The 25,175-nt window shown below is 42.6% G+C and overlaps 1 protein-coding gene across 7 annotated transcripts in view; it reads right to left on the bottom strand.

Moving 5' to 3' along the window:
- Nucleotides 1–18,126, bottom strand: part of TSEN2 (tRNA splicing endonuclease subunit 2) — a 47,962-nt gene extending 29,836 nt beyond the window's left edge. Inside the window, exons 1-5 of one of the 7 annotated variants that reach the window (XR_014000426.1) lie at nt 18,028–18,118; nt 11,106–11,292; nt 9,325–9,406; nt 5,569–5,605; nt 305–824 (exon numbers count right to left, since the gene is read on the bottom strand). Coding sequence is in view for 5 of the 7 variants with exons in the window: in XM_081160328.1 (XP_081016454.1) it covers nt 305–824; nt 5,569–5,605; nt 9,325–9,406; nt 11,106–11,279 (813 nt within the window). In the remaining 2 variants the exon portion in view is untranslated. Of the gene's footprint in view, nt 1–304; nt 825–5,568; nt 5,606–9,324; nt 9,407–11,105; nt 11,298–11,971; nt 12,042–17,047 lie in introns of those variants that run through there. The other 6 variants (XR_014000427.1, XM_081160328.1, XM_081160327.1 and 3 more) reach the window with 6 other exon arrangements.
- Between the last annotated feature and the right edge of the window lie 7,049 nt (nt 18,127–25,175).

The following is a 25,175-nucleotide window of genomic DNA, read 5'->3' as shown; positions in this document are numbered from 1 at the left end:
ACCACTACATTTCTTTTCCTCCTTGAACCTGCTTTAATTTATACATTTAAAAAAAGTTATTCACAAACTTCAAGGTTTTAGCTGAAACAGCCCTCACAACTACTCAGACACCAGGGCAGGACCCAGTGCCTGCTGGTAACCTTGGAGTGTCTGCAGTGTGGTGTCCTGACCACCTCTCTCATAAGCTGGGTGCTTAATATGGGCCTGCTACCAGTTCCAAGCAAGGGACATCCAATTAGCCAACATCTCCTATGGGCCACAAACAGATGGCTTTGGAGGAAGTGATTCATTTTCTTCTACTTACTTCCTTGTTTAGGGCATCTTCCTTCTCACTCCCATCACACACAACTTCCTCCACCAGCACATACTCATCATCAGGCCCTCTCTCTCTGGCACAGACGAGACCCGCTGGTTGGCTGCTGTCCGGAGTGTCACACTGGGGGAGGAGAACATCTTGTTTGCTACAATGGACTTGGGGCAGAGGTACAGTGCCCTCTAACAGGTGTTCATCCAAGCCATTTGCAGTTAGTGGGTCATGCCCAGAGCCTTCCTGCAGGCAGTGTGATGGCTTGCTGGGATCCTCCATATCGTCTGACTTTCCTGAGTCCCCATTCATCACAGACAGTTTCTCTCTATCTGCTGTGGCTTCCATGTTGGAAACTATTTCAGAGTTCAGTTCATCATGCAATGGAACCTTTTCGTTCCATTTTATGCAAGGATGCTCAAGTGGTTTTGTGTAATCTTCAAGGATTCTATGCACTGTACTCTCATCCTGCCCCTGTCTTCTCATGAGCTTTGTGGCCCATTCTACACTATGTTGATACCTGCAAAATAGAAATAGTGTTAGTTACAACACTTGAATTTCAGTATTTAAAAGACAACAGAGCACATAAAAAAGATGGGAAGGTAGTATGCCAAAATGTTTGCAGTGGTTTTTCTCAATGGTGGGTTATAGGTAAATGTTTTCTTTATACCTTTCTGCATTTTTTAACTGTTCTGCAATGAGCAAGTATTACTTTTTGTTTGCTTTTATTATAGAGCTTCATTTAACTTGCTGAATTTGAAAAAAAAATTAACCTCAGTTTAACAAAGTATGGAAATGTATGCAAATTTATGCAACCCCCCCCCCACCAAAGTATGCAATTTAAATCTGGTGGAACAAATGATTTTGGTAAATATAAAGAGAAAATGGCCATCCTTTGTCAGAATCTGTATTATTTTCAATTTTAGGCATCATATTTTCAGATATATATCCCATTCATACCATAAAGAGCCCTTGCTTAGTATTAGAAAGCAAAAATGAAAATTTCAATATTTTTCACAGTACTTCCTAATGTCTCCACTACACATGGAAAAAAATGATGATGGTTATGTACATACAGCCAAGCATCCTAATAGAAGTGGCCCCTTTTTCCATAAGAATTTTAAAACTATATTTTAATGAGAAAATACATGCTTAGTCTCTTAAACTTGAAGACAAGCTCTGAACACTTCCCAGTTTCAAAAAGTTACGACAAGACAACAGGGCTCTGCCCCAGTAAAGAAGTGTCAGCACCTAATGATGCTGCTGGGATACATTCATGGAATGTGAGATCACTGCCACATGTGGGAAATCTAATCAGTGGAAGGAAAAGACACTGTGAAACTCAAGCACTTTGGCCTCTACCTACAGCAATTAGTGTAAAAAGCACCTAAGAAAACACATAGCTTCTGAAAAGACAGATGTAATTTCACTCTTCACTTGAGTCCTTTGTCTGTGTATGGATGACTGAGTATGTCATAGCTTATAAACTGCTACATCTCACACACAGTTAAACAAGGAAGGTTGCTTCTGCTGCATTTAAAAAAAGAGACCTGTGGCTGCTTAATCCTGATTCATCAGTAGAATCTCCAACCTGCCAACATCCTGTTTATCCTACATGGGGATAAACATGCATTCCTATATATTGGGAACAGTCTCTTGGATATAAAAATTAAAACTTGGCAAGACTTCTTTAACACTGAAGGATGATGCACTGACTACATGTATGGACTCCCCAACACTGCACATTTTGTGTTCAGCCCTGACTCTGTGACTTATAACTGTGTGACAAAGCCAGTTACTTAACTTCTCTGTGCTTCTCAGTTTTTCCACCCATAAAAAGGGGAAAATGGTACTACTGCCTCAGAAGGGTCATGTTATGTACCACTTTTTTTTTTAAAATGTTTTTATTGATTTTAGAGAGAGAGGAATGGAGAGGGAGAGATAGAAACATTGATGAGAGAGAAACATCAATCTGCTGCCTCCTGCATGCCCCCTACTGAGGATTGAGCCTGCAGCCTGGGCATGTGGCCTGATAGGGAATCAAACCAGCAACCTCTTGGTTCATGGGATCACGAAAAAAATGTAGCTGCCCATATAACAGCAAGATGTCTTTCATCTGTATGAAAAGTATGGCCACTGTTGCATGCAGTTAAAAGACCTTTCACTTGAGATATCTAAGAAGAATCTTTGTTCTTCATATCACCTAAAGCTTTATGGGTTCTATGGCTTTATGGGTCTATGAATATTCTTCATTTGAATACAAATTTTTGTGTCAATGTGTATTTTTCTGAGGAAGGGATCCACAACTTTTATCATATTCCTTGACTCAAAATATATGAAAGAATCACCAAATTAAAGATTCAACAGTTCCCCCTTTGAGCAGATGATCTGGAGTTGAGAGAGCGAGCACACACAGGTCACTACTCTGATCTTTGCAAAAGAGTGGTCAAGGCAGATGTGAGTTCAAAACCCTCACTCCATCATGTTCTCATACTAGCTATATACCCTCCTCTCTAAGGCTCAGTTCTTCCTCTGTGAACCAGGGATAACTACCTGCCTCATGGGGTTGTTGCAAGGATTAAAGAAGATAACACATGTAAAGTGCTCAGAATGTAGAAAGTACTCAATAAATACTTGTTACTATATGATTGTGGGATTTTTAGGGAGACTCGAAAAATAAAAACATTTTGACTCAATATATATCATATTAAAATGCAAATGACATTTTAATGAATGGAAATGTGCACCTTAATTAACTGCTCTCTGAGAGCAGGGGCAGCCATGTGGGGACAAGCGCTAAACCACGTGGGTTCTGGAGTTGGCTCTTCTGTGATTCTCAGCTAAGCCACTTAGCACCTCTAGTCTCTTTTTGCTTTTCTGCCAAATGCCAGAATCATGCCTGCATTTCTGTCTCATAATGACCTCAGATGTTCATTTATGAAAGCGCAAATGAGACTGTGGCCACAAAAGTATGTAGAAGAAAGCCTCTAAATAAGACTGGTGATGAAAACAGACAGATGCACAAATGACTAAGACATATGGGTTATATAACAGGTGTCCTCTAAAGGGCTGGCAATCCAAAAGCCAAGTCCTACCGCCATTAACTCCAAACACTGCTGGAGAGAAATGGCAGGAAGACAAAAGTGAAAGTCAGAAAACATAAGGGGGAGAGTGGCAGAAAGAAAAGGTGGCGACGGCTCTGATTAGAAACAGTAACAAGACTGATGAAAAGCAGACTCATTTTAGGGCAGCAGGAACACAGATGATACCACTTGACCACGCATCAGCTGCTCATGTTTCTACGCCTTGATCACACCTCTTCCATTTACATAGAATGACCTTCTCCACCACCTTATTAATTAATACCCATTTATCATTGGAAGTTCACAGCAAAATTTTGAGTCAGTTTGCTTAGGTTCAGGTATTGGCTTTGAGCAAGTTACTTAACCTCCTCTGATCCTCTGGTTGTTTCCTCATCTGTCAAAGACAGATAATAACAGGACCTAGCTCACGGGGGTGGTGAAGGACTTAAGGAGACAACCCATAAACCTGTTATCAGCATAGTATCTAGCACAAGGAATGCCCGCATATAAAACTATGTTATTATTCTCATTATGTGTCAATTCCTCTCAGGCTCTGGAGCTGAACTTCCTGGTTTAAGCTCACGTAATCTTGGGCAAGATAATTACAGATTCCCATGTACAGATGGAAATGACTATACCTACTTGAAGATTTCTTACGAAGATGAACGGAGATGATAGAGGTATACAGACCAGTAACCGGCACTGTTGGAACAATCCGTATCACTGGCTATAATGATGATGATAGTGATGTTGGCTATCACCAGAAGCTAACATGGAAGGATCCTAGAGCTGCTAGAGGGAGCATAGCCCTACTGTACCTTGATTTGGGATTTCTGGCCTCCAGAACGGTGAAAATAAATTCCTGTTCTTCTAAGCCACCCAAGTTTGTGGTACTTTGTTAAGGCAGCCCTAGGAAACTAATATAAGGATCAATAAAATTCTAGGAATATTACATTGCAGAGCTTTTAAATGGATAACCTAGCTTACAAAAGGATAACCTTCAGGCAGGCAACAATCTTACATATTCAAACTAGCTTGACATCGTGTCGTCATTACTGCCAGCCGGATCAGGATGCAGTTCTGAGGGGCAGGCTTCTCTTTTGTTTCTGAGTCTTAGTGTTGGTTGCAGCAACCTGCCTATACTGCACCCTCCTGTGATGGAGGTTCTGCCAGGTTCTTTGCAGGCCCCTCCCACAGACTGGGACTCTAACCCTATGCCCAGCCTGTGGTTTTAGCCAAAGCAGCCACTGAGATCTCCCTGGTGCCACTGCCTCCTGGACACTCCTCTGGCCCTGGGGTTACTGGGCATGTAAACAAAAGGACCTATCAGATTCTGCCAGTACATGCAGAAGCAAGATGAGATATCATTGTGAACATGAGTGGTTTTAAAAGGCTTCCTGGAAGAATTGCGACTGAAGCTGCACCTTAGGGATGATAGGATTTAGATGGGTGAAGATTAGCCAACAAGATCCTACCAAAGGGCCACTAAGTGTTGGGGCTGCCAAGAAGAACCAGGCATGGTCCCTGCTCTCCAAGACCTGACATTCTAAATCTATGTGTACGACAAACAGTACAGTGAGGGGCTCTGAAGCAGACTCCACGGGAGCTGGAGGAATGACCCACAACTCAGCGGAGGGAAGGGCGGTGGTGAGGAGAGAAACTCCGAGAGAGCAGCAAGTAAACTATATGTGGAATGTGCAGAAATAGGCAGTGTGCATTTTTCGGGGTCAGGGAGAAATGATCCAGGAAACAGGTATAGCATAAACAAGAGCCCAGGGGAAGAAGTTACACTATATGAGTGGACCGGAAGAGCCTGTGAAAGCCTCTTTCTCTAACCCTATTAGTATAGAGCAATGAAGGGGGTCAGGGTGTGTATGCCCACACAGCCCAGGAGGCCAGGTCTAAATCTAAGTCTAAGCATCTTAGCACTTAAAGACATATACATTACAGGGTAGTTGTTCATATTTGGGAAGGAATCCAACTTGCAAAAGATTTGGTTTAGGATTATTTTAAAACATAAACTTAGTACATTTCAAATATGATTTGATTCACTTCAAGAACTCATCTACTCAAAAAAAAAAAAAAAAAAAGGTATAGACTATCACATTAGAAAAGCTTATCTAAAAATAGACCTGACTTCAACTATAATTTTGACCAAGGCCACAGTTCAGCATGACTTACTTCTTTGATGTGATTATAGGCATATTTGTCTTCACATCTGTAACAACAAAGAAGTTCCATTAATTCAGACACATTTTCCTTAAGGAGAAAAAACACTGAAAACCTAGAAAAGACTAAGAATTTCAAAATTCACAAAATCATACACCTAGAAGATTGACTGTCCAACCAGCAATGGCAAACGTGCTTTATATTGCCATCACTCCCTACACCCAAACCCTGCACCAAACCAATCAGTGCTCTTGCTGGACTCAGGTGTGACCTCAGAATGCTTCTCAACTCAATTCTCCAGCAGCAATGGCATGCAAGAGGAATTCTTTCTGCCACCTCTGAATGCTCACGCTCTCAACTGTCAGATGAGAATACTGAGGCCCTAAAGTTTCACACTTTACCCTCATTGTCCCGTGCTCCATAAAGCATTTTCAGTGAAAGCTGTACCTATAAGAAAGGGTTGTTAAAGTAAGTTTCATGGCAGTGTTTGGGTGTGAATTTGGCATATCGGAACAATGCTCTAACCAACTAACATAGCTGGCCAGGGCTTTGGGTGTGGATTTAGGAGTTCTGAGCTCTACTTCTAGCTCTGGGCATCTGGCTGGAGAAGTCTTTCCACTTAAAATATTTACTGGGTCACCTAATGGTGTGGGTTTTAGACAACATGGAGGGATCTAGAGGGTATTATGCTAAGTAAAATACGTCAGACAGAGAAAGACAAATACCATATGATTTCGCTTATATGTGGAATCTAAAAAACAAAATAAGTGAAAAAACAAAACAGATACAAACTCATAGATACAGAGAATAAGTTGATGGTTGCCAGGTGGGAGGGGTGTTGCAGGGCTGGGTGGAAAAAGTGAAGGGATTAAGCAGCACAAATTGGAAGTTACAGAAGAGTCATGGGGATGTAAAGTACAGCACAGGGAATACAGTCAACAATACTATAATAACTATGTGTGGTGCCAGCTGGGTACTAGACTTATCGGGGGGATCAGTTTGTAAGTTATATAAATATCTAACCGCTATGCTGTATATCTGAAACTAATATAATATTGAATGTCAACTCTAATTGAGAAATAAATACACACACACACACACACACAAAGGACTTTGGGCAAGTCATCTCTCCTCTCCCAAATTTGGCCTTCTCTCTGGTGGATTAAAGGCTTGAAATAGATGATGTTCAGCTTTAAAACCCAAATAAGGCCCATACACTGTAACTGATTGATGTATCTTCAGTTGATTCTAATATAGGTTTCTCTGAAATTCATTTGTTGCAGATCTGGGTCCTCTGTCCTGCAGAACTTTCCCCGGTCTGGCTTCAGATGAACACATCCCCATTGTGCTGTTAACAAAGTGCCACTCAAAGGTGGCCACAGGCCCGCCGGTTCAAGAAGACATGAAGTAACTGACTCACTCAGCACACTGCTTGTTTGTTCAGCTCACCTTGTTTTCATAGCCAGATTTTCATGGAGAAGGAAGTTGCAGGTAAATAGGTAAATAGCTGTAGCTAAATGAAATGGGATCTATTTCCATTCTGTGCAAAGGTCTTACCTTGCTGCACCTGAGTACTTTGAGCAGCACGGGCTTAACACATTCCTCTGTTTCCTGCATCTCCTGTGAATTGGTGGAACTAGAGCCTTGATTAGACCCAGGTTCGATTTTGGGGGAAGCTTACTTGATAGGTGGTGCTGTGTGTTTTCATCAGAAGACACAAAGTGTCTTGTTGGCTCTTCTTATGTCATCAGCACCACTGCTGAACAATGCCTAGATCTAATAATTCATGAGAGGTTGCAAAATGGTAATATTCTAATCCAATTATTTCTTCTTTATTAGTGAGATTCTTCTATAAAGAGAAATCCCTCACTATTTGGCTACCACATATTCCAGTTTTCAAAATGATGAATCCCCCACAGGTGAACAATGAATTTCTTCTGGCATGTATCAGTATGAACTAAAGGATTCAAGCATTTTGGGGGTATTATTATGAATAAATTTTAAAATAAATTGTAGTATTCTTATTGATGTTCAAATGCTTCCACGGCCAGTGGAAGCCTCTTTTGAAACAAGCCTAGTAGTTTTTCATAGCTTCCTTGCTTCCTGGTACAAGGAGTTTCATCTAAAAAATCCTGGCTGCTCTCAGCCACACCATCAAAATTATTCATTTGCTTAATCATACAGTATAGATATAACAGTCTCAGCATAACAGTAACAACACTACCAGCCATAAAATAATTGCTGAAAACAATGAAAAGATTATTTTGTAGCTCTTTCTTTCTTTAGAGTATATGGCAGGTTGACTGCCCCAGTTCTTCAGGTCTCCCACCGGCCAAGCCCCTGACTCTGGGCCAGTGAAATATTAGCAAACACAATGACAGCAGAGGCCTGGAAAGTACCGGCACACTGGGGTGTGCTCTTGATCCTTCACCATAACCACGAGGACGAACCTGGGCTAGCCTGCTGGAGGGCTGGGGCACACGCGGTGCCCGCCCTCATCCCAGTCAAGGCCCTCCTAGGCCAGCTGACAGCCAACCGACAGCCAGGCACCAGTGCGTCCAGCTAGATCCAGTACTAGACTCGGCCCATGAGACCAGCCAGCTGACCTCTGACTAACCAGATGGATGAGCACATCCAGCCAAGATCAGCAGACCTACCCAGCAAACCTGTAGACTTGTGAGCAATTTGGTTGCTAGTGAAAGCCACTGAAATTTGGGGTGGTTTGTGAGATAACACTGTGGCAGGAGATAACTGGCACAAAGTCTATCGGTCAAATGATCATGCTTTGAAGTCACTCAAAACAGTTTACCCCTTGTGGCTATACCACCAACGTGATATACAGGTTCCTTTTTTTTTTTTAAGAATTACCTTTTAAAATTTAACTTTGTTTTATAATCATGCAATATATTTACAAAGTTCCAAAGTCAAATCTATAAAGTCTCACCTCTCTCCATCCTATTCCACCCCTCCCCCATAGGCATTAAAAAAATTATAGTTTATCCTTCCTTATATTTTAAACACATATTTATGCCCTGGCAGGGTGGCTCAGTTGGCTGGGGTGTCATATGGTACACCAAAAGGCTGTGGGTTCTATTCCTGGTCAGGGCACATACCTAGGTTGCGGGTTTAATCCCCAGTTGAGGCGCCTATGAGAGGCAACTGATCAATGTTTCTCTCTCGCATCGATGTTTCTCTCTTTCTCTCTCTCCCTTCCTTTCTCTCAAAAGTCAATGAAAAGCATATCCTTGGGTGAGAATTAAAAAAAACAACCCATTCGTTTTAACCTGCTGATGGTGCTTATTTAATTACCATGAGACTAGAGAAATACACTAAGATAAAAGATTTATAAATTAAAGAGGATCAGCAAGTGAGAACTAAACACATTACTATGTTTTAAAATATCCATCAATGTCATAGTTAATGTTATAAATTCTAATTCTAGAAATGAAACTCATTTTGCATATAGGTGAGCAGGAACCTAATTATCAGTACCTTCCACATGCATAGTATTCTTCTAGGCAATGCTTAGCAACAGAAAAGCCGAATAACACTTTTGATAATTCCAGAAATTAGATAAAACATATTTTCACCCATTGTAAGAACACTTTTACCTTCATCAGAATTATCCTAGTTACTACTTTTAGTAGTAAAATTGTCAGTGTGCATTTTACTTCTCCACTAAAATTTTACTATGTAATCTGAGGTGGAAGATCAAAACTGAAAGAAAATAATAATTTGCCAAAAGAACTGAGTGATGGTCAAGTTTACCTTTCCATTTAGCAACCAGCTTAGGATCTGAAATTGTGAAGTTAGGACGGCTTCGAGACAGGATTCCTTTTCCAAAATAACCCTTCCAGGAAGAGAGAAAATAAAGTTAGTTCACCTTTAGTTACCAATTTTTTAGTTAAGGAAGAATCACTATTTGAGTTAATAAGAAATTTATTCCACTTTTCACAGCTTTACATCTTCCCTCTGATTATCTAATGAATACTAATGAAGATCTTAGCATTTTCTCTCTCTGACTGAAGAGAGCTAGTAAGTTTTTAGTACTTCGTTTGTCTCATAACTAATGACTTCATTCTTGGTCTGATAAGCTGAAGGCAACAGGGTAGGCAGAGGCAGGGATTCTCCTTCACACGGGGGTCAGGAGTAGTGTGTCTAAAAGCAGGAGCCAAGTCTGCCAGGTATAAAAAGCTTCCTGGATTCTCCTGTACTCCCTTCCTGTTGACACAGATTCCCCCCCTCCACTTCTTAATTTAAGCCCATAGAAATTTGAGAGAATAATAAAATGAACATCTTTCACCCTCACCTAGATTTAAAAATCAGAATAAATAATGTGTATAGCACTTTACGAAGCTCTTGTTTAATGTTATGTATTGCGACTGTGGAGAGGCTGCCTTGACCTAGACTGCCATCTCACCAGGGTCAATGCCACCCACTGTATCCCACTTTGGGAAGGTGGTTAAAACCTACATGTTTCATAAAAATGTCAAGACAGGGCATATTTGAAGAGACAGAAGTGGATTGGTGGGTGCCTCAGGCTGGGAGTGGGAGCAGGGATTAAGTGCAATGGACATGAGGGAACACTCTGGGCCGATGGGAAGGCTCTAAAACAGGATTGTGGTGGTGGTTGTACAACTCTATGAATTTATTGCAATCACTGAATTGTACACTAAGAATGGTTGAATTTTACGGATGTAAATTATACCTCAATAAAGCTGTTTAAAAAGTGCCCCAGTGGCCCAGGTCAGGTAGCTCAGTTAGTTGGAGCATCATCCCATGCACAAAAAAGGTTGTGGGTTTGATTCCTGGTTAGGGCACATACCTAGATTGCAGGTTTGATCCCCAGTTGGGGTGCATATGGGAGGCAACTGATCGATATTTGTCTCACATTGATGTTTCTCTCTCTCTCTCTCTCTCTCTCTCTCTCTCTCTCTCTCAGGTAAGGATTAAAAAACAAAAAGTGCCCCAATGATGAATTGGCTATGGAGAGGGGGTGTGGGGTGGACTACACTACCAATCTCAACCCAAACCTATTATCAATGCAAAACAACAAAACTATAACTTGTCCTCATCTAAAAAGAGGTCCCCAACTTGGAGAGAGAGCAGATAAGGAGCCAGAGTACATGCTAAAGCCTCATCTGATCTGTCCATGAGCCTGAAGAACATGCCACTCTGTGGTTACCTCTGGGGATGGAACAGTTACTTTTTACCCATTAATTTAATTTCTGTAAATTGCTTGAATTTTTTATTTATTTATTTATTTATTTTTACAATGAACATGCATTGCTTTTATAACTGAAAGACAAGAAAGGTCAATGTTACTGACCCTACTCCACTGCTGAAATGTGGGTTCAGGGTGGGGGAGTTATCCTCATGATATATGGCTTCAGGGCAACTGAGTCAAACTGTAGTGTTCCTATATGAGACTCAACAGCAAGGAGAGAATATGGGTCATTTATGGTTTGTTTTGGGAGTGGAGGAGGAAAAGAAGGATGGCTGGACCTAGCCTGTCAGGAAGCAGTCGTGCCAGGGTCACCTATACTTACTTTCCCATACAGCTGCTCAATATCTTCTGCGTTCCTCACAATTACACTGTTGTTTATCATTTCAGCGCGGAATATTTTGAAGTCTTTCTGACCAAAAGGGATCGGAAATGGAGACTCATAATTCTCATACACTCTTCTTTTCCTCTTTGGGGCATGGAAAACTGCTTCCGCCATTTTTCAAGTGTAACTGTTCTTTAAAGAGTATAATAAAGATAAAGAAACAAGATAGTCAATCAATAACTTCATTGATAAAAAATGCAAGTACATTTATACCTAGGCTCAGAAAACTTTGTGGTCTGTGGGAAAAATAAAATATTTATAACGCAGTGAACTAAAAGACACAGAGTCATGAGAACATTTTGTAAAAGCAGTGAAAATCTCATTCACCTAGAATATCTCAATTAATTCCCACAACAATGCCCAAGAAGTCAGTGGCATTATTTCTAACTACAGCTGACAAGACTGTGGCCTAGTGACATGCCCTAAAAGTTACAATGCTATATAAGCACAATAGGATTTCTGCCTGTTACTCCTATTCTTTCACTCAGCCAATAGACTTTTACTGTGTACCTACCAGGGGCTCCTAATATCAGGGGTGCTGGGAATATAAAGATAAAAGAAACTTAAAATACATTCCAAACATTATGTCAATCGTCTTCCAATTTTAAGGCACTGATAAATAAAAATGACAGCAGCAGTTCCTCAGAACAGAAACCCCAGAAATCGATCCACCTCATTATGGTCAATTAATATTTGACAAAGGAGGCAAGAGCATATAATGGAGTAAAGACAGTCTCTTCAATAAGTGGTATTGGGAAAATTGGACAGATACATGCAAAAAAAATGAAACTACATCACCAACTTACTCCATACACAAGAATAAATTCAAAATGGATAAAAGACTTAAATGTAAGTCGTGAAACCATACAAATCCTGGAAGAAAACATACGAAGTAAAGTCACAGACATCTCACATAGCGGAATTTTCACCGATACATCTCCTAGGGCAAGAGAAACAAAGGAAAAAATAAACAAATGGGACTACATCAAACTAAAAAGCTGCTGCACAGCAAAAGAAATCATCCTCAAAATACAAAGGAACCCCACGGTATGGGAGAACATATCCACCAAGGATACATCTGATAAGGGGCTAATCTCCAAAATATACAAAGAACTCATACAACTCAACAAGAGGAAGACAAATAATCCAATTAAAAAATTGGCTAAGGACCTGAATAGACACTTCACCAAGAGGACATACAGATGACCAAGAGACGTATGAAAAAATGCTCAATGTCACTAATCATCAGAGAGATGCAAATTAAAACCACAATGAGGTATCACTTCACACCTGTCGGAATGGCTACCATGAACAAATCAACAAATGACATGTGCTGGTGACCATGTGGAGAAAGGGGATCCCTGATACACTGCTGGTGGGAATGCAAACTGGGGCAGCCACTATGGAAAACAGTATGGAGTTTTCTCAAAAAATTGAAAATGGAACTGCCTTTTGACCCAGTGATCCCACTTCTAGGAATATATCCTAAGAAACCCAAAACACTTATCAAAAAGAAATTATGCACCCCTATGTTCATAGCAGTGTTATTTACAATAGCTAAGATCTGGAAACAGCCCATCAGTATATGAGTGGATAAAAAGCTGTGGTACATTTACACCATGGAATACTATGCAGCTGTAAAGAAGAAGGATCTCTTACCCTTTGGGTCAGCATGGATGGGCCTGGAGAATATTATGCTACTCAAAATAAGCCAGGCAGAGAAAGACAAATATCACATGATCTCACTTATATGTGGAATCTAAAGAACAAAATAAACTGATGAACAAAATAGACCCAGTGACATAGAAGCATGGAACAGACTGACTAATCTCAGAGAGAAGGTGGGGGTGGGTGGGTTGCAGGGAGAGAGATTAACTAAAGAATTTATATGCATAAATGCACAACCCATGGACACAGACAATAGTGTGGCGAAGGCCTGGGGCAGGGGGTGGGTGTAGGGTAGAAGGGGTCAATTAGGAAAAAAAGGGGCCACCTGTAATTCTTTCAACAATAAAAAAAAATTTTTTAAAAAATGACAGCAGCAGTTCCCAATTAAGGGTCTATTATGTACCTCCAAGTGGCTAAGAACTGTAAAGCAGAGTGCCAGGATAGGAATCAGCTTCACTACTTCCTAGCTGTGTGATTGTGGACAAAGGTTACTTAATCTCTCTGTGCTTTGGTTTCCTCATCTAAAAAATAAGAATAAAAATAAATTCTATCTTATAGTTAAGACTCATAAAGTGCTCAGAAGAATACCCGGTTCATACTGAGCGCTATGCATGTTCGCTGTAATTATTATGATGGGGTAGGCCCTACTAACACTATACAGATGAGGAGTCAGATTCAGGTTTGAGAGACTATATAAAAGGCCCCAGAGAGTTGGGCACTAGACCATCCCAGGTCTGCTGAATGCCAAAGCCCATGTTCTTCTTTCTAGCTTCTGCTGCAAGCACAGGTAGCATCTGTCCCCCTTTGTCTGAAGGCTATTTCTCAAGGTTAGAAGCTAAAGGGTTATTGTGGAATTACTTACTGTGCACCCAGCACTAGGAGGGCGTAAAGGAAGCTGAAGTCAGTACCTCTCCCTTCCAGGCCTTATACTCAGCTTGAGGAGACAAAACAGGCACCTAACGCACAACAGGCTGCAATTCAATAACGGCTAAAGGAAGGAAGTGGAGTTGAGTGTATTGTGCGATAAAACATAGAGCCATGGTAGATGCATTGAATTTAGGAAAACTCAACCATACGCAAGGGGGTAAAAATGTAAACAGTGCAAGAGATTGGGCCAGCCGCTCCAAGTGACGAGCAGACGCCCTAGAATGAGACAGAAGACTTGAACCTGCTGCTCCCTCCGTCCTGGGTCTAGACTCCATTTAAGCTGAGAGCGTATCTGTGCTTGAAGATACAGTGGAGCTGTATCACACGTTTAAACTACATGGCTCCAAACCCTCACAAAGAAAGAAGGAGGACTGATTATTGAGGTGCCTCCTGCATTCAATACCAGCATCCCACTGGGCAGGGGATGTAACCAAGCCTGACACCAGCCAACAGAGGTGGCCAAAGCTGAGAAAGGAGGGTGAGTGGTTGTAACTGCTCATGACCATTCAAAAAATTAAAAGCTTTGTCCACTGTGCGATGTCTTTATCTACCCGCTCAAAGAAGTTGAGGAGTTAAATGAGGATAAAGAAAAACATAGACCAAGGAAGAGTTAGAGAAATTGAAAGATCAGTTACAAAGATAACTATGAAAAATAAAAAAATAAGTTGGAACCTCCATAAAATTGCCAAAGTATTCCAAGCAGCAAAATGCTAGAGTAATTTCTAAGTTAGATCCCTCAATATAATCACATACTGAGCATGACTGTACATATTACACACACACACACACACACACACACACACACACACACACACACACGGTATAGCATTCATAACAAAACTATGTATACTGCATGCTAATGGGCAATTAAGAGATTTTCTTCCAAGGGCATTTTAACTGGATTTTCACTTGCTGACCTATCCCTCAACCCAAGCATTTACTATTTAGTTGTCGAAGTAACTATTCTAAAGCTTAAACAATGCTGTGCTGGCTTTTTTTGAGGCAGGACATTGATCTCCAGTGAGGAACTTCCTAGGGATTTCCAGGAACAATTCAGACTTTTATGAGATTTTCACTTTTATAACTTAACCTCTGGTTAGTATTTGATTTGCATATATTACATATGGAATTGTTTTTAAAAGAAAATATTTAATGGCTAACTTCAAGAACTTCCTATTTAAACTCTCAAACAAGCAAAAATGAAAAGTTATGTCTTAATTTGCCTGGTTTGTTTAGGATATTTCCTTTTCTGATGGCTAATGTACTCTAAAAAAAAAAAAAAAAAAAGCAATACTGAGCTATGACACTTGATGGCAAGAACTCTGTACTCCAACCCAAGTGTGTGTGATAGGTTTCTTGCCACAAAAACAACAAACAAAACAGTTTTTTACAAGACCTCAAAATCAAGAATCTAGTGTCATCTCTCCCCATGTGACAGCATGTACATGAAGAATTTGACTCATTAGTAGGCCTTCCATATATAAAAGATGCCAATATTATCCTGTGACCTACACAACCCATTTAAGCTCTCTGAGCCGTTTCTTCATCTTCGAACTGGAGTAGATACCCAGCCTGGAAGTTACTCAATGGTAGCCACAGAGTAACCATATGATCCAGCAATTCCACTATAAGGTATAGATACAAAAAAAGTAGAAATACGTTCACGTAAAAATCTGTACATGACTGTTAACAGTAATATTATTCATAAAAGCCAAAAAGTAAAAACCACCTAAATGCTCATCAACAGATAAATGAATCAACAAAATGTGGGATATCCACATAATGACATATTATCAGCAATAATAAAAGAATGAAGTACTGATATATACTACAATGTGCATGATGAACCACGAAACCATTATACTAAGTAAAAGAGGCCAGTCACAAAAGACCACATACTGCATGTATAAGACCATTAATATGAAATGTCCAGAATAAGCAAATCCATACAGACACAAAGTACAGTGGTACCTTGGTTTTCGAATGTAATCGGTTCCAGAAAACCATTCGAGTTCTGAAATGTTGGAAAACGGAGGGATCATCAACAGCTGACAGCTAGGCCTCAGAATCTTGCCCTCAGCGGAAGCCGTATGGCATGTTCGACTTCCAAGGCGTGTTCGAAAACCGAAGCATTTACTTCTGGGTTTGCGTATTCAGGATAGCAGTACCCACCATGCTAGCATGTTGTACCTACCAATGATGGTTACCTCCTTTAATTTTACTCACATCCCACATCTTACATCTCCTGTCATGGCACTAATGTTCGAAATGTTCATCAACACAGACATTCGAAAACTGAGGTACCACTGTAGATTAGCAATTGTAAGTGCTGGGGGAAAGGAAAAATGTTGGAGTGACTTCTAATATGTATGGAATTTATTTCGGGGATTATGAAAATGTTTAGATTGCAGTGATGATGATGGTTGCACAACTCTGTGAATATATTAAAATCACTGAATTGTACATTTTACAAAGGTGAATTTTACGGTATGCGAATGATCTCTCAATAAAGCTGTTATTTAAAAAATTAAATAGGATGAACTAGATGTTCTCTAGTTTCATAGTTTTGTGGAAGAGTTGCCTTGTGCTGAACTTGGAAGGCAAAGAAGGGGAGAAAGGATTGAATTTTATATTCTCCGTATCTGCAACAGGCATTTAGGATATGTTTCTTTAGTGCCATGACAGGAGATGTAAGATGTGGGATGTGAGTAAAATTAAAGGAGGTAACCATCATTGGTAGGTACAACATGCTAGCACGGTGGGTACTGCTATCCTGAATACGCAAACAAGGAAACCCAGGCGTAGAGAGCGCAAGTCATTTTCCCAAAGCCCCATTGTTAGGGAAGATGTGAGGTTAGTAAGGCGGGGAGACAGGGCATGGTAAGAAGATGGGCTAGATGAGGACCCATGTCTGAAGCACACACAGATGTATAGGAAGGACTGGGTCAGTTGCCAGGGTTTGGGATGTGAAGGCTGGTTCAGACTTGGAGACAGTGTAGGTTATGACAACTGAAAAGAGATCGAGAAAATTAACCTGGGTTGCCATATAACAGTGGTTCTCAAGCTTGGCTGCCCTTAGAATCACCCGGGGAAAATTAAAACTCCTAATGCCCAGGCCTTACCTGCAATTATATCAGAAATTCTGGGGTGGAACCCAGGTGATTTCAACCTGTAGCCAAAGATGCCAACCACTGGTTACAGGATGGCCTATTCAAACACAATTAATCCCAACAGCCCCCTATCGTACAGATGAGGAAAGGGACTCAGAGGGGCTCAATGCTATGTACCTGTGAGGTTGTTACTTTTCCTTTCCCAAAACGCCGGCAGTCTTAAGTACATTTACTTGTCTATTAAAAGCAGGGCTTGTTCTTTCTTCTTCCTTTGAGCAGATAAGCTAACACCTTTTAGGTGATCAATAAATGTTCATTCCAAACAAAACAAAGCAAAACCAAAAGCGGGTTGGTAGCTACATTTAATTTTCCAATTCCCTGGGTCCACCTTGCCTTAACAAGCCCGATTAAAACCTCCCACCCAACAAATCTTCTCCCAATTAAAACGTTTGAAACTCCAACTGCTTACCTCCCGGGCTAGGGGAGGCAGGGATAAAAGGGACAAGACAGGCAATCGTGCCTCTGGGGAGCTTTCAAGTTGGAACCGAAGACTAAGACAGTATAAACAAACGATAAACCTTTGAAGGCTGTGCGAGGATTAAATGGGTAATTGTGCGAAGGCGCGCAGTACTGGGCCAACCACGGGAAGTGCTAGCCAGACGGTAGATGCAACTGCAACACACGATGGCACACAGGCCCCAAAATGCTAAGGGGCCCAACAGGTTCCTAACTGTCTCAGCTTATCCCTTTGCTGGTTTCCTTGAGTCCCGCCACCCTCCAGCAGCCTCACTAGCGGCTGAGGCTCCTCTCGGGCAGACAGAGGTCGGACGCACCCCAACATCCCCAGCCCCGGGACGTCGTGTTAATATTTCCAGAAAGAAGAAAGAGAAGTACGAAGGGCTACAGGTGCACGAGTAGGAAGAGAGGAGTTAACTCCGGAAGAACTAGGAGGCCTAGCTCCTCCTCCCGGCCCAGTCAGTCCGGCTGCGGAACCGGGGGAAAGTCTCCGGGTCCTTTTCACTCCCGGCCGGGAGGGCTTTCGGAGGCGGCTGCCTCCTCCAGCGGTCAGCGGTCAAACCCCGCCCCGGCGCGGCGCGCTGCAGACCGCCAAGCTCAGCGCCCCAGCGCGCCTCCCGCCTCTTGCGCGGGCGCCTTACCTTCATCGACCCCACGCGCTGGCCGTTACCCCGACAACGCCGGTCAGGGGGCGGACGCTGCTGCCGTCAAGTAGTGCGGCCGCAAAGCCGCGCGTGTGCGCAGCCGCAGAGCCCGTGGGCACGCCCGCAGGGTCTTGGCGGAGCGCGCCTGCGTACAGCCTGAAGGCGGGGGCGGGGGCCGGGGCGTTCTGTGCTACGGCTGGCCCCTGGCGCGCGGCTGAGACTGCGCGCCCTAGTGTGATGCGGCAGCCTGCTGCGCGGTTGCTCTTCTCGTTTAAGTCTCACGACCGTCCCGCATGACCCATTTTACAGATGAGATCCGAAGTTACTTGTTCAATGTCACATGGCTGGGAGGTAGTGGAGCTTAGACTTACGTCCAGTCTAAAGACTTAGAGGCCTCGCCCCTGCGAGATGGGAAGTTTGAGGCTACCTGGCCCTGAACTGATGTCAGCTTTCTCAGTGCCTACGTATAAGATGCAGCGTGCAGGGTGTAGGGAAGCAATCTCGCGGACACAGCTGACCGAAAGCCACTGCGCACTGGCTGCCCTGTGCAGTGTAAAGGACAACAGGCCAGGAGTCAGACCTGCATTTTAATCCCCACTTCCTACCTCGCTGGCTGTCTTCAGTGAGTGACTTAACCTTTCTGAGCCTCAGTTCCCTCTACTGAAAAATGGGTCATCAGGATGATGTGGGATGAGTGAAACAAAAGTGCGTTGGGAAGTGTAAAAGTTTCTCTTGACCTGGTTATTTTAAAGGAGGCCTGGTAGGAAGTACAATACATACCTTCCCAAATGTGAACCCCAGGGTCCCCAGCGCACATGCTGGGCAGTTGGGGAAGGTAGGTGACAGGGAAAGGTGGGGCTAGGTGTGACTATCTTTGAAATTTGGACCTTTCCCAACTGTCTCGTCTCCGGGCCTTTGAACACGCTGTTGCCTCTGTCCTTCCCCATTCTGTTTGCAGCAGTAATTCCTGGTCACCCTTTAGGTCTCAGTTCAGATATCTCTTCCTCCGGAAGACTTCCTCTTGCCTCCCCAGGCTGGCTTGGGTGACTTTCCTCTGTGTTCCCTGTTTCCTGGTCCTCCTTAACTGGACTTTGAGCTGTTACTAGAAAGAGCACAAGACACCATGTGCCTTAACTGCTCAGCTAAGGAGTTCAGATTTTAGACAGACCAAAATCAGAAAAGCTTCCTTTTGGAGTGTTGCAAAAAAGAATTTTAGCAAGATTCAGAGAAGAGTGGTATCAGGATGGATTGGGCAGGGAAGAAAGAGCTATGGGGAGGCTATAATATTGCACCAGAACATGCCAATTTAGGAAATATTGGTTTTAGAATTAGAGGGTTTTAACAATAAAAGGCAACTCATGGGTTGTCTAGTTTGACTTCCTTATTTAACTGATAAGAAAAAAGGTTCAGAGGCACTGTGTGTTGCCAGAGGTAGCCAAGCAAGTCAGGGGGATTGCTGAGGCTACAGCCAGTCCCCTGAAACTCAGCGGGGCGCTCCACACTCAGGGGCTTGGGATTCCCCCATAATGGGAATCTCAGGTAGCATCATCTGGAGCCCTGTCCCCACAGCAGGTCCAGAATAGACGTTACTGAATAAGATCTTTTTCTCCCAAGATTTTCTCTCAATGTGTATTTTAAACCTTTTGTTATGGTCTTTTCAAACATATACAAAGTAGAAAGAATTATGTAATAAATCGTCTCTTCCACAATCTTCAGTCTTTGGTATCTTGTTTCTTTTACATTCTCCACACACACACACCTTTATCCCACTGCTGGAGAATTTTAAAGCGATCTCGGACATAATAATTTTACTCAGAATATTTCAGTATGTATCTCTAATCTTTAAATCTTACTACACACATACATACCTACAGAGAATTATATATACACATATTTAATAAGAATTATATATACACAGTAGTTCTACAGAGTCACTGTGAACACTGAACCATTGCTCCTAGGGGAAATACAGGGTTAGGTTCCTGCCAGTCTCTGGCCACAACATTTTCATCAACCAATCAATACATAACTTTCTTTTATGTGTGTTTCTGTTTAAAGATAATTCATTTAACATTTGCTGTTGATTCATTAATATTGAACTCACGGCCAATAGCACTATAATGCACAATCCTGGGGCACAAAAGGGAGTCAACTGATTGATGTTTCTCTCGCTGTCTCTGTCTCTCTGTCTCTCTCCTCCCCCCTTTCTCTCTCTCTAAAATCAATAAACATATTCTTGGGTGAGGATTTTTAAAAATGTGACACTAAAGAGACTGATAAAAAGCATACTTGTTGCCCTAGTCAGGTTCACTCAGTGGTTAGAGCATCCATCCAGGGACTGAAAGGTCTGAGTTCGATTCCAGCCAAGGGCGTGCACCTTGGTTGCCTCGGAGGGCTTTACTTTAGTTGAGAACGTGCACCAATTTGCAAATGCAGAATCCACCAATAATGAGGATTGATTGTATATGTGTGTGTATATATATCTCTCCCCATATTATTAGCACATCTAACAAAATAAAAAATAATATCATTTATCTGTGAAATGTTAAACAGAACTGCAGTGACCACCGTTAGGACAATTTATTGGGGGTTAATAATATGTGCCGGCCACCTCGCATCCTATCTTATTTAATTCTTACCACAGCCTTGTGAAATAGGCGTTTTCACTTCTATTTCACAGTTGAGGTTCCCTCCCTCATCCAAGTTTTCAGAGCTAGGAAGTAGTGGAGACCAGATGAGGATCCAGATCCAGGGACTATGGGGCTGGCATTTATTTTAATCCATCACGCTGGCTACGAAAGGGCAGTGCATTGACAAAACAAAGCTTTAAATATGTAAATACAAAAATGACGCAAGTGTTGGGGGGAAGTCAGGGGCGCCTGGGATGGGTGGAAGGACCCAGGAGGCTTCCCGGAAGAGGTGGCCTTTGAGCTGAGCCTGGAAGGAGGCTCAGCCTCGGGAGAAGCGGAGAGGCCGAGGGCAGGCGGGGTGTGGGCACACGCCGCTCCATGTGCCAGGCAGGTGTGGACTTTGAGGTCCCGGAGCCGGGAGGGGCTGACCCGGCGGGGCTGGAGGTCGAAGCCGCCGATAAGGCCGATAGGCAGGGCGGGGCGGGGCCGGGCTGCGCGCCCCGATTCCAGGCTCGCCTTTGGACTTTACACCACAGACAATGGGGAGCCGCCGGCGTTTCTGAGTCGGGCAGGGCGGCCCCAGCTGTCACCCCATTGTTTTTCCCCAGCCTGGGCCGAACCCCGCAGTATTTCAGCGAGTCCACTAGATGGAGATATTTTAGCAAATTTAAACCACAGAGCGTCTGCGGGCAGCGCGGCCAGGCAGGCGCGGGGACGGCGCGAAGCCTCCGCGCGTTTTCTCCGGGCACACGCAACGGAAAATGCAGGGGCCTTGAAGCCGAAGTTAAATTAGGAGCATAGCCCCGCTTTACCCTGCCGGGGAGCCGCAGATAATTTCACAGCTTTGAAGGAGAAAAGAGTTCAGGGTGAGCGGGAAAGGTCAGACGGTTTTAATAAGTGCCCTGCATACATGACTAGCATTTAATGCTCACTACAGCCCTTCCCATTTCACAGGTGAGAAAACTGAGACGCGGAGGGATACATGTGCTCAAGTATTTGCCTCGCTGACACCATGTGGTAATAGGTGGGCTGGGCAAGCTCTCCAGGCATTGCTTTTGCTGGGCCCAGGGCCCCTTTTGCAAAGGGTTGGACCAACGTGGCTTTAGATTCGTTTTTGGTTGCTAGGAAAATCTGTAGCATGGATGATGAGAGCTACTGGACTACCATTTGCATGATTTCAGGTGCTTTTTAGAAGTAGTCTCAATTCTTCCATAATCTAGTGAGTTAGGGATTGAGTTGCCCAAGGTCACACACCAGGGAGTAAGCACCAGAGGGGGAGCGGATCTCAGGTATGCCTGCTTCTGCCTGTGACTAACAATAAAACACGTTTCACTCCTGGGTAAATTTCCTAGAACAATGTGGGCATAGATGCCTGAAGAGAGTCATACGAAGATTTTTAAAATCTAAGAATGGTGGTTTATAATTTAAAAAAAAAAGAAACAACCTAAATGACCATCCCTAGAAGAATGGACATATAAAATTATAAAAAGTTCACAGAGAGGAATACTATGCGGCTTAAATAAAAAGGCATAAACTAGCTCTTATATACATATCAACATGCATAGATTTAAAAAACATAATGTTGGTGATAAAGGCAAGACCCAGAACAATATAAATCCTATGTATCACTTATGTAAATTAAAATACACACAAAACAATATAAAATACTGAATGTATGTATAGGTAAAATAAACTAAAATTAACAGGAAAGCTAAACACCAAATTCATTAGTTATCTGTGGGACTTGGGTAATAGATAAAGGAACTTTAGCTCCCTTCCCTTCCTTCTTCCCTTCCCTCTTCCCTTCCCCTTCCTTCTTTCCTTCTTTCCTTCTTTCCTTCTTTCCTTCCTTCCTTCCTTCCTTCCTTCCTTCCTTCCTTCCTTCCTTCCTTCCTTCCTTCCTTCCTTCCTTCCTCTTTCTTTTGACTTGGAAGAAAGGGAAAGAGAGAGAGAGAGAGACTGATTTGCTGTTTCACTTATTTATGCATTCATTGGTTGTTTCTGGTATGAGCCCTGACCAGGGATTGAACCCTCAAGCTTGGTGTATTTGGCCGACACTCCAACCAAGCTACCCAGCCAGGGCTTATGCTTTATTTCTTTAAAAAAAAAAAAATCTAGAATCAAATAGGGGAGTGGGAATACAGATTACTTGTATTTCTTTACCTGTTTTAATTTTTGCACAAGATGCTTTGGGCAAATAAATAAATACAAACTACAAAAACGAAAAAACCCCAAATGATTTTTTGGTTTGAAGATGGGAGTTGCCAGTACTCCAGGGTGGCCTGAGAGAAACACAGATGGTAGCAGGGGGAAGCACGGGCCTAGACTTGGTTGCTATGGGAATGTGGCTGGTGGGATCCAACTCCTGGTATCCCACTAGAGACCCCACTGCCTGTGACTGCCCTCCCCAGCAGGGAGAAGCCGTGGGAACCCCACAAGGAGGAGAGAGAGAACTAGGAGGAGGCATGGGGACCTGGGGAAGATACGCCTCCACTGTGGGAGCAAGATGGCTGGATGTGGCCACACCCTCTGGTTTCTCTTCCTCCCTCCCTTTCCTTTCATCATTTTCTCAGAACTCGTGGTCACATAAGAACATTTAATGTGTGTCCTTGAGTGGCCACACCTGCTCTCCAGCACCGGGTGCTCCAACTGGAAACTGCACTTTGCCCATCTCCCCGGCTGAGGTGACTAGCATGTAAAGTCATCAGTGCTAATGTTCTTTGCGAACTGTCAATCACGGCAATGAAACAGAGAGAAATAAAGCCTTGCCGCTTTTTCTCTTTTCCCTCTCCCTTTACATTTGCCATATCACACAGCTAATATGGGATACATATAGAATCTAGCACTTGCCTTGCATTGGCTCAATTTCCCACTGATTTACTGCTCATGACAGCTCTATTAGTAAGTACATTTATTTCCCCTTTCTGAAGGTGAGGAAAGTGACTCAGAGAAGTTAAGTAATTTGTCCAAGGTTACCCAGCTAAGAGGTGACAGGCAGGAATTAAACCCAGGTCTGCCTGACTGTAGGGCCTCTATGTTGCATTAATATGGTATGTTTTATGATCTCATATCTTATCCTAAAAAGGAGGTGCAGAGAACCTTTTGTGTTTTGTTCTCTCTCGCTCGCTCATAAAGATCTTCTTTGTTTGAAGTTGCTTTTGTCTTGTGTGTGACCCCACAAGTCCCCACCACTGAGGTCAGGATCATAAATCCTGAGTGGCTGAAGAACTCTTTGGCTTGCTCACTAGAGAGAGGGGAGAATAGGCCAACATGGCCCAAACCTGGCTTTCCTGCCTGCCTGGGTACATCCACCTCAGATGTCAAAAGGTCTGAATTCCATGCAAACCAGGAATAATGCCCCAGTCATCAAATTTGAAACCAAAATTCAGCAAAGACATGTATTTGCTGCCAGAAAGCAAATAGCTTTTTCTTTACTTTCTCATTTTTTTTCGCCCAAACAAAACATCCTCTTATGAAATATGTCCAATTTGCAATATTTACTTTCCCTTTATTTAATAACAGGAAAGGGTTTGCTGGACTTTTGTTGATTTTTGCATTTCTTATTAAAATTCTTAAGGGGGTTTTGGGGGAACTTAATCAGCAAAAAAGGAGGAGGGAAAAAAATCTCATCTGCATTCCACAGGCCTTATTAATGAAGGAAACTTGCTGTTTGTTTAAGAGCATTTTCTGATGGGAGAGGCAATCATCACGTGTTCCAGAGCCTTCCTCTGACTCTTTTTCTTGACTGTGCTTCCTTCTTAGCTGTCTCCAGAGCTCTGAATTCCTTGTTCCAAGCTTTCTGCCCAAGAAGATGGAGCCTGGGGTTTATGCTACGCTGCCAGGCTGGGAGGGAAGTTAAAATTTATGGAACATCCCAGCACAGTTTTCTGCACCCATGATCTCCCAGCTGTCATGTGGCGGATGGGGACAGTGAGGCTTAGAAGGATGAAGTCCCTTGTTCAAGCTCCCTTTCCTTGTAGTTTATATTCCTTGGGATTAAAAGGAAAGGATTCCTAGTATTCATGGAGTCCTATATCCAACAGAGTCCTCACAGTAACTTTCTGAGACAATCTCCAATTTTTAAGACTTAGAAAGGTAAAGAGACTTGCTAAAGGTCGCACAGCTGCAGGGTTGCAGAGCTGGGATTTGAGCACTGCCTCTCACACCCAGGTTTATTTCGCTTCACCACACCACCTCTTTGGGGCCAAGTGCGGCCTAATGTTTCTTGTAATTAAATACACCTCTCCCCCCCAATTTAAAACCTCTCCCCCTAAGAGGTCTTGGTCTTCCCTTCCTTGGTTCCAGAACTAGACTACAAATAACTTCAAGGACTTTGTTTTATATTTTCATGCTACCAGAAATATTTACATACCTTATATAATTAGCATTATGTTTATTTGTAAAATAGTGCCTTGTCCAGAGTAAGTCTTAATAAATAGCATCACAGATAGTCATGTCTCAATGCTCCCCTTCTACAGAGAAGAGAATCGAGGTCTAGAGAGAATAAAAAAATTG

This window comes from Miniopterus schreibersii (genome assembly GCF_964146895.1).
Source record: "Miniopterus schreibersii genome assembly, chromosome: 15".
In the NCBI taxonomy this organism is placed as follows: Eukaryota; Metazoa; Chordata; class Mammalia; order Chiroptera; family Miniopteridae; genus Miniopterus; species Miniopterus schreibersii.
Note: the sequence above shows the minus strand (reverse complement) of the source record. Positions and strands in the feature narration are given on the sequence as shown.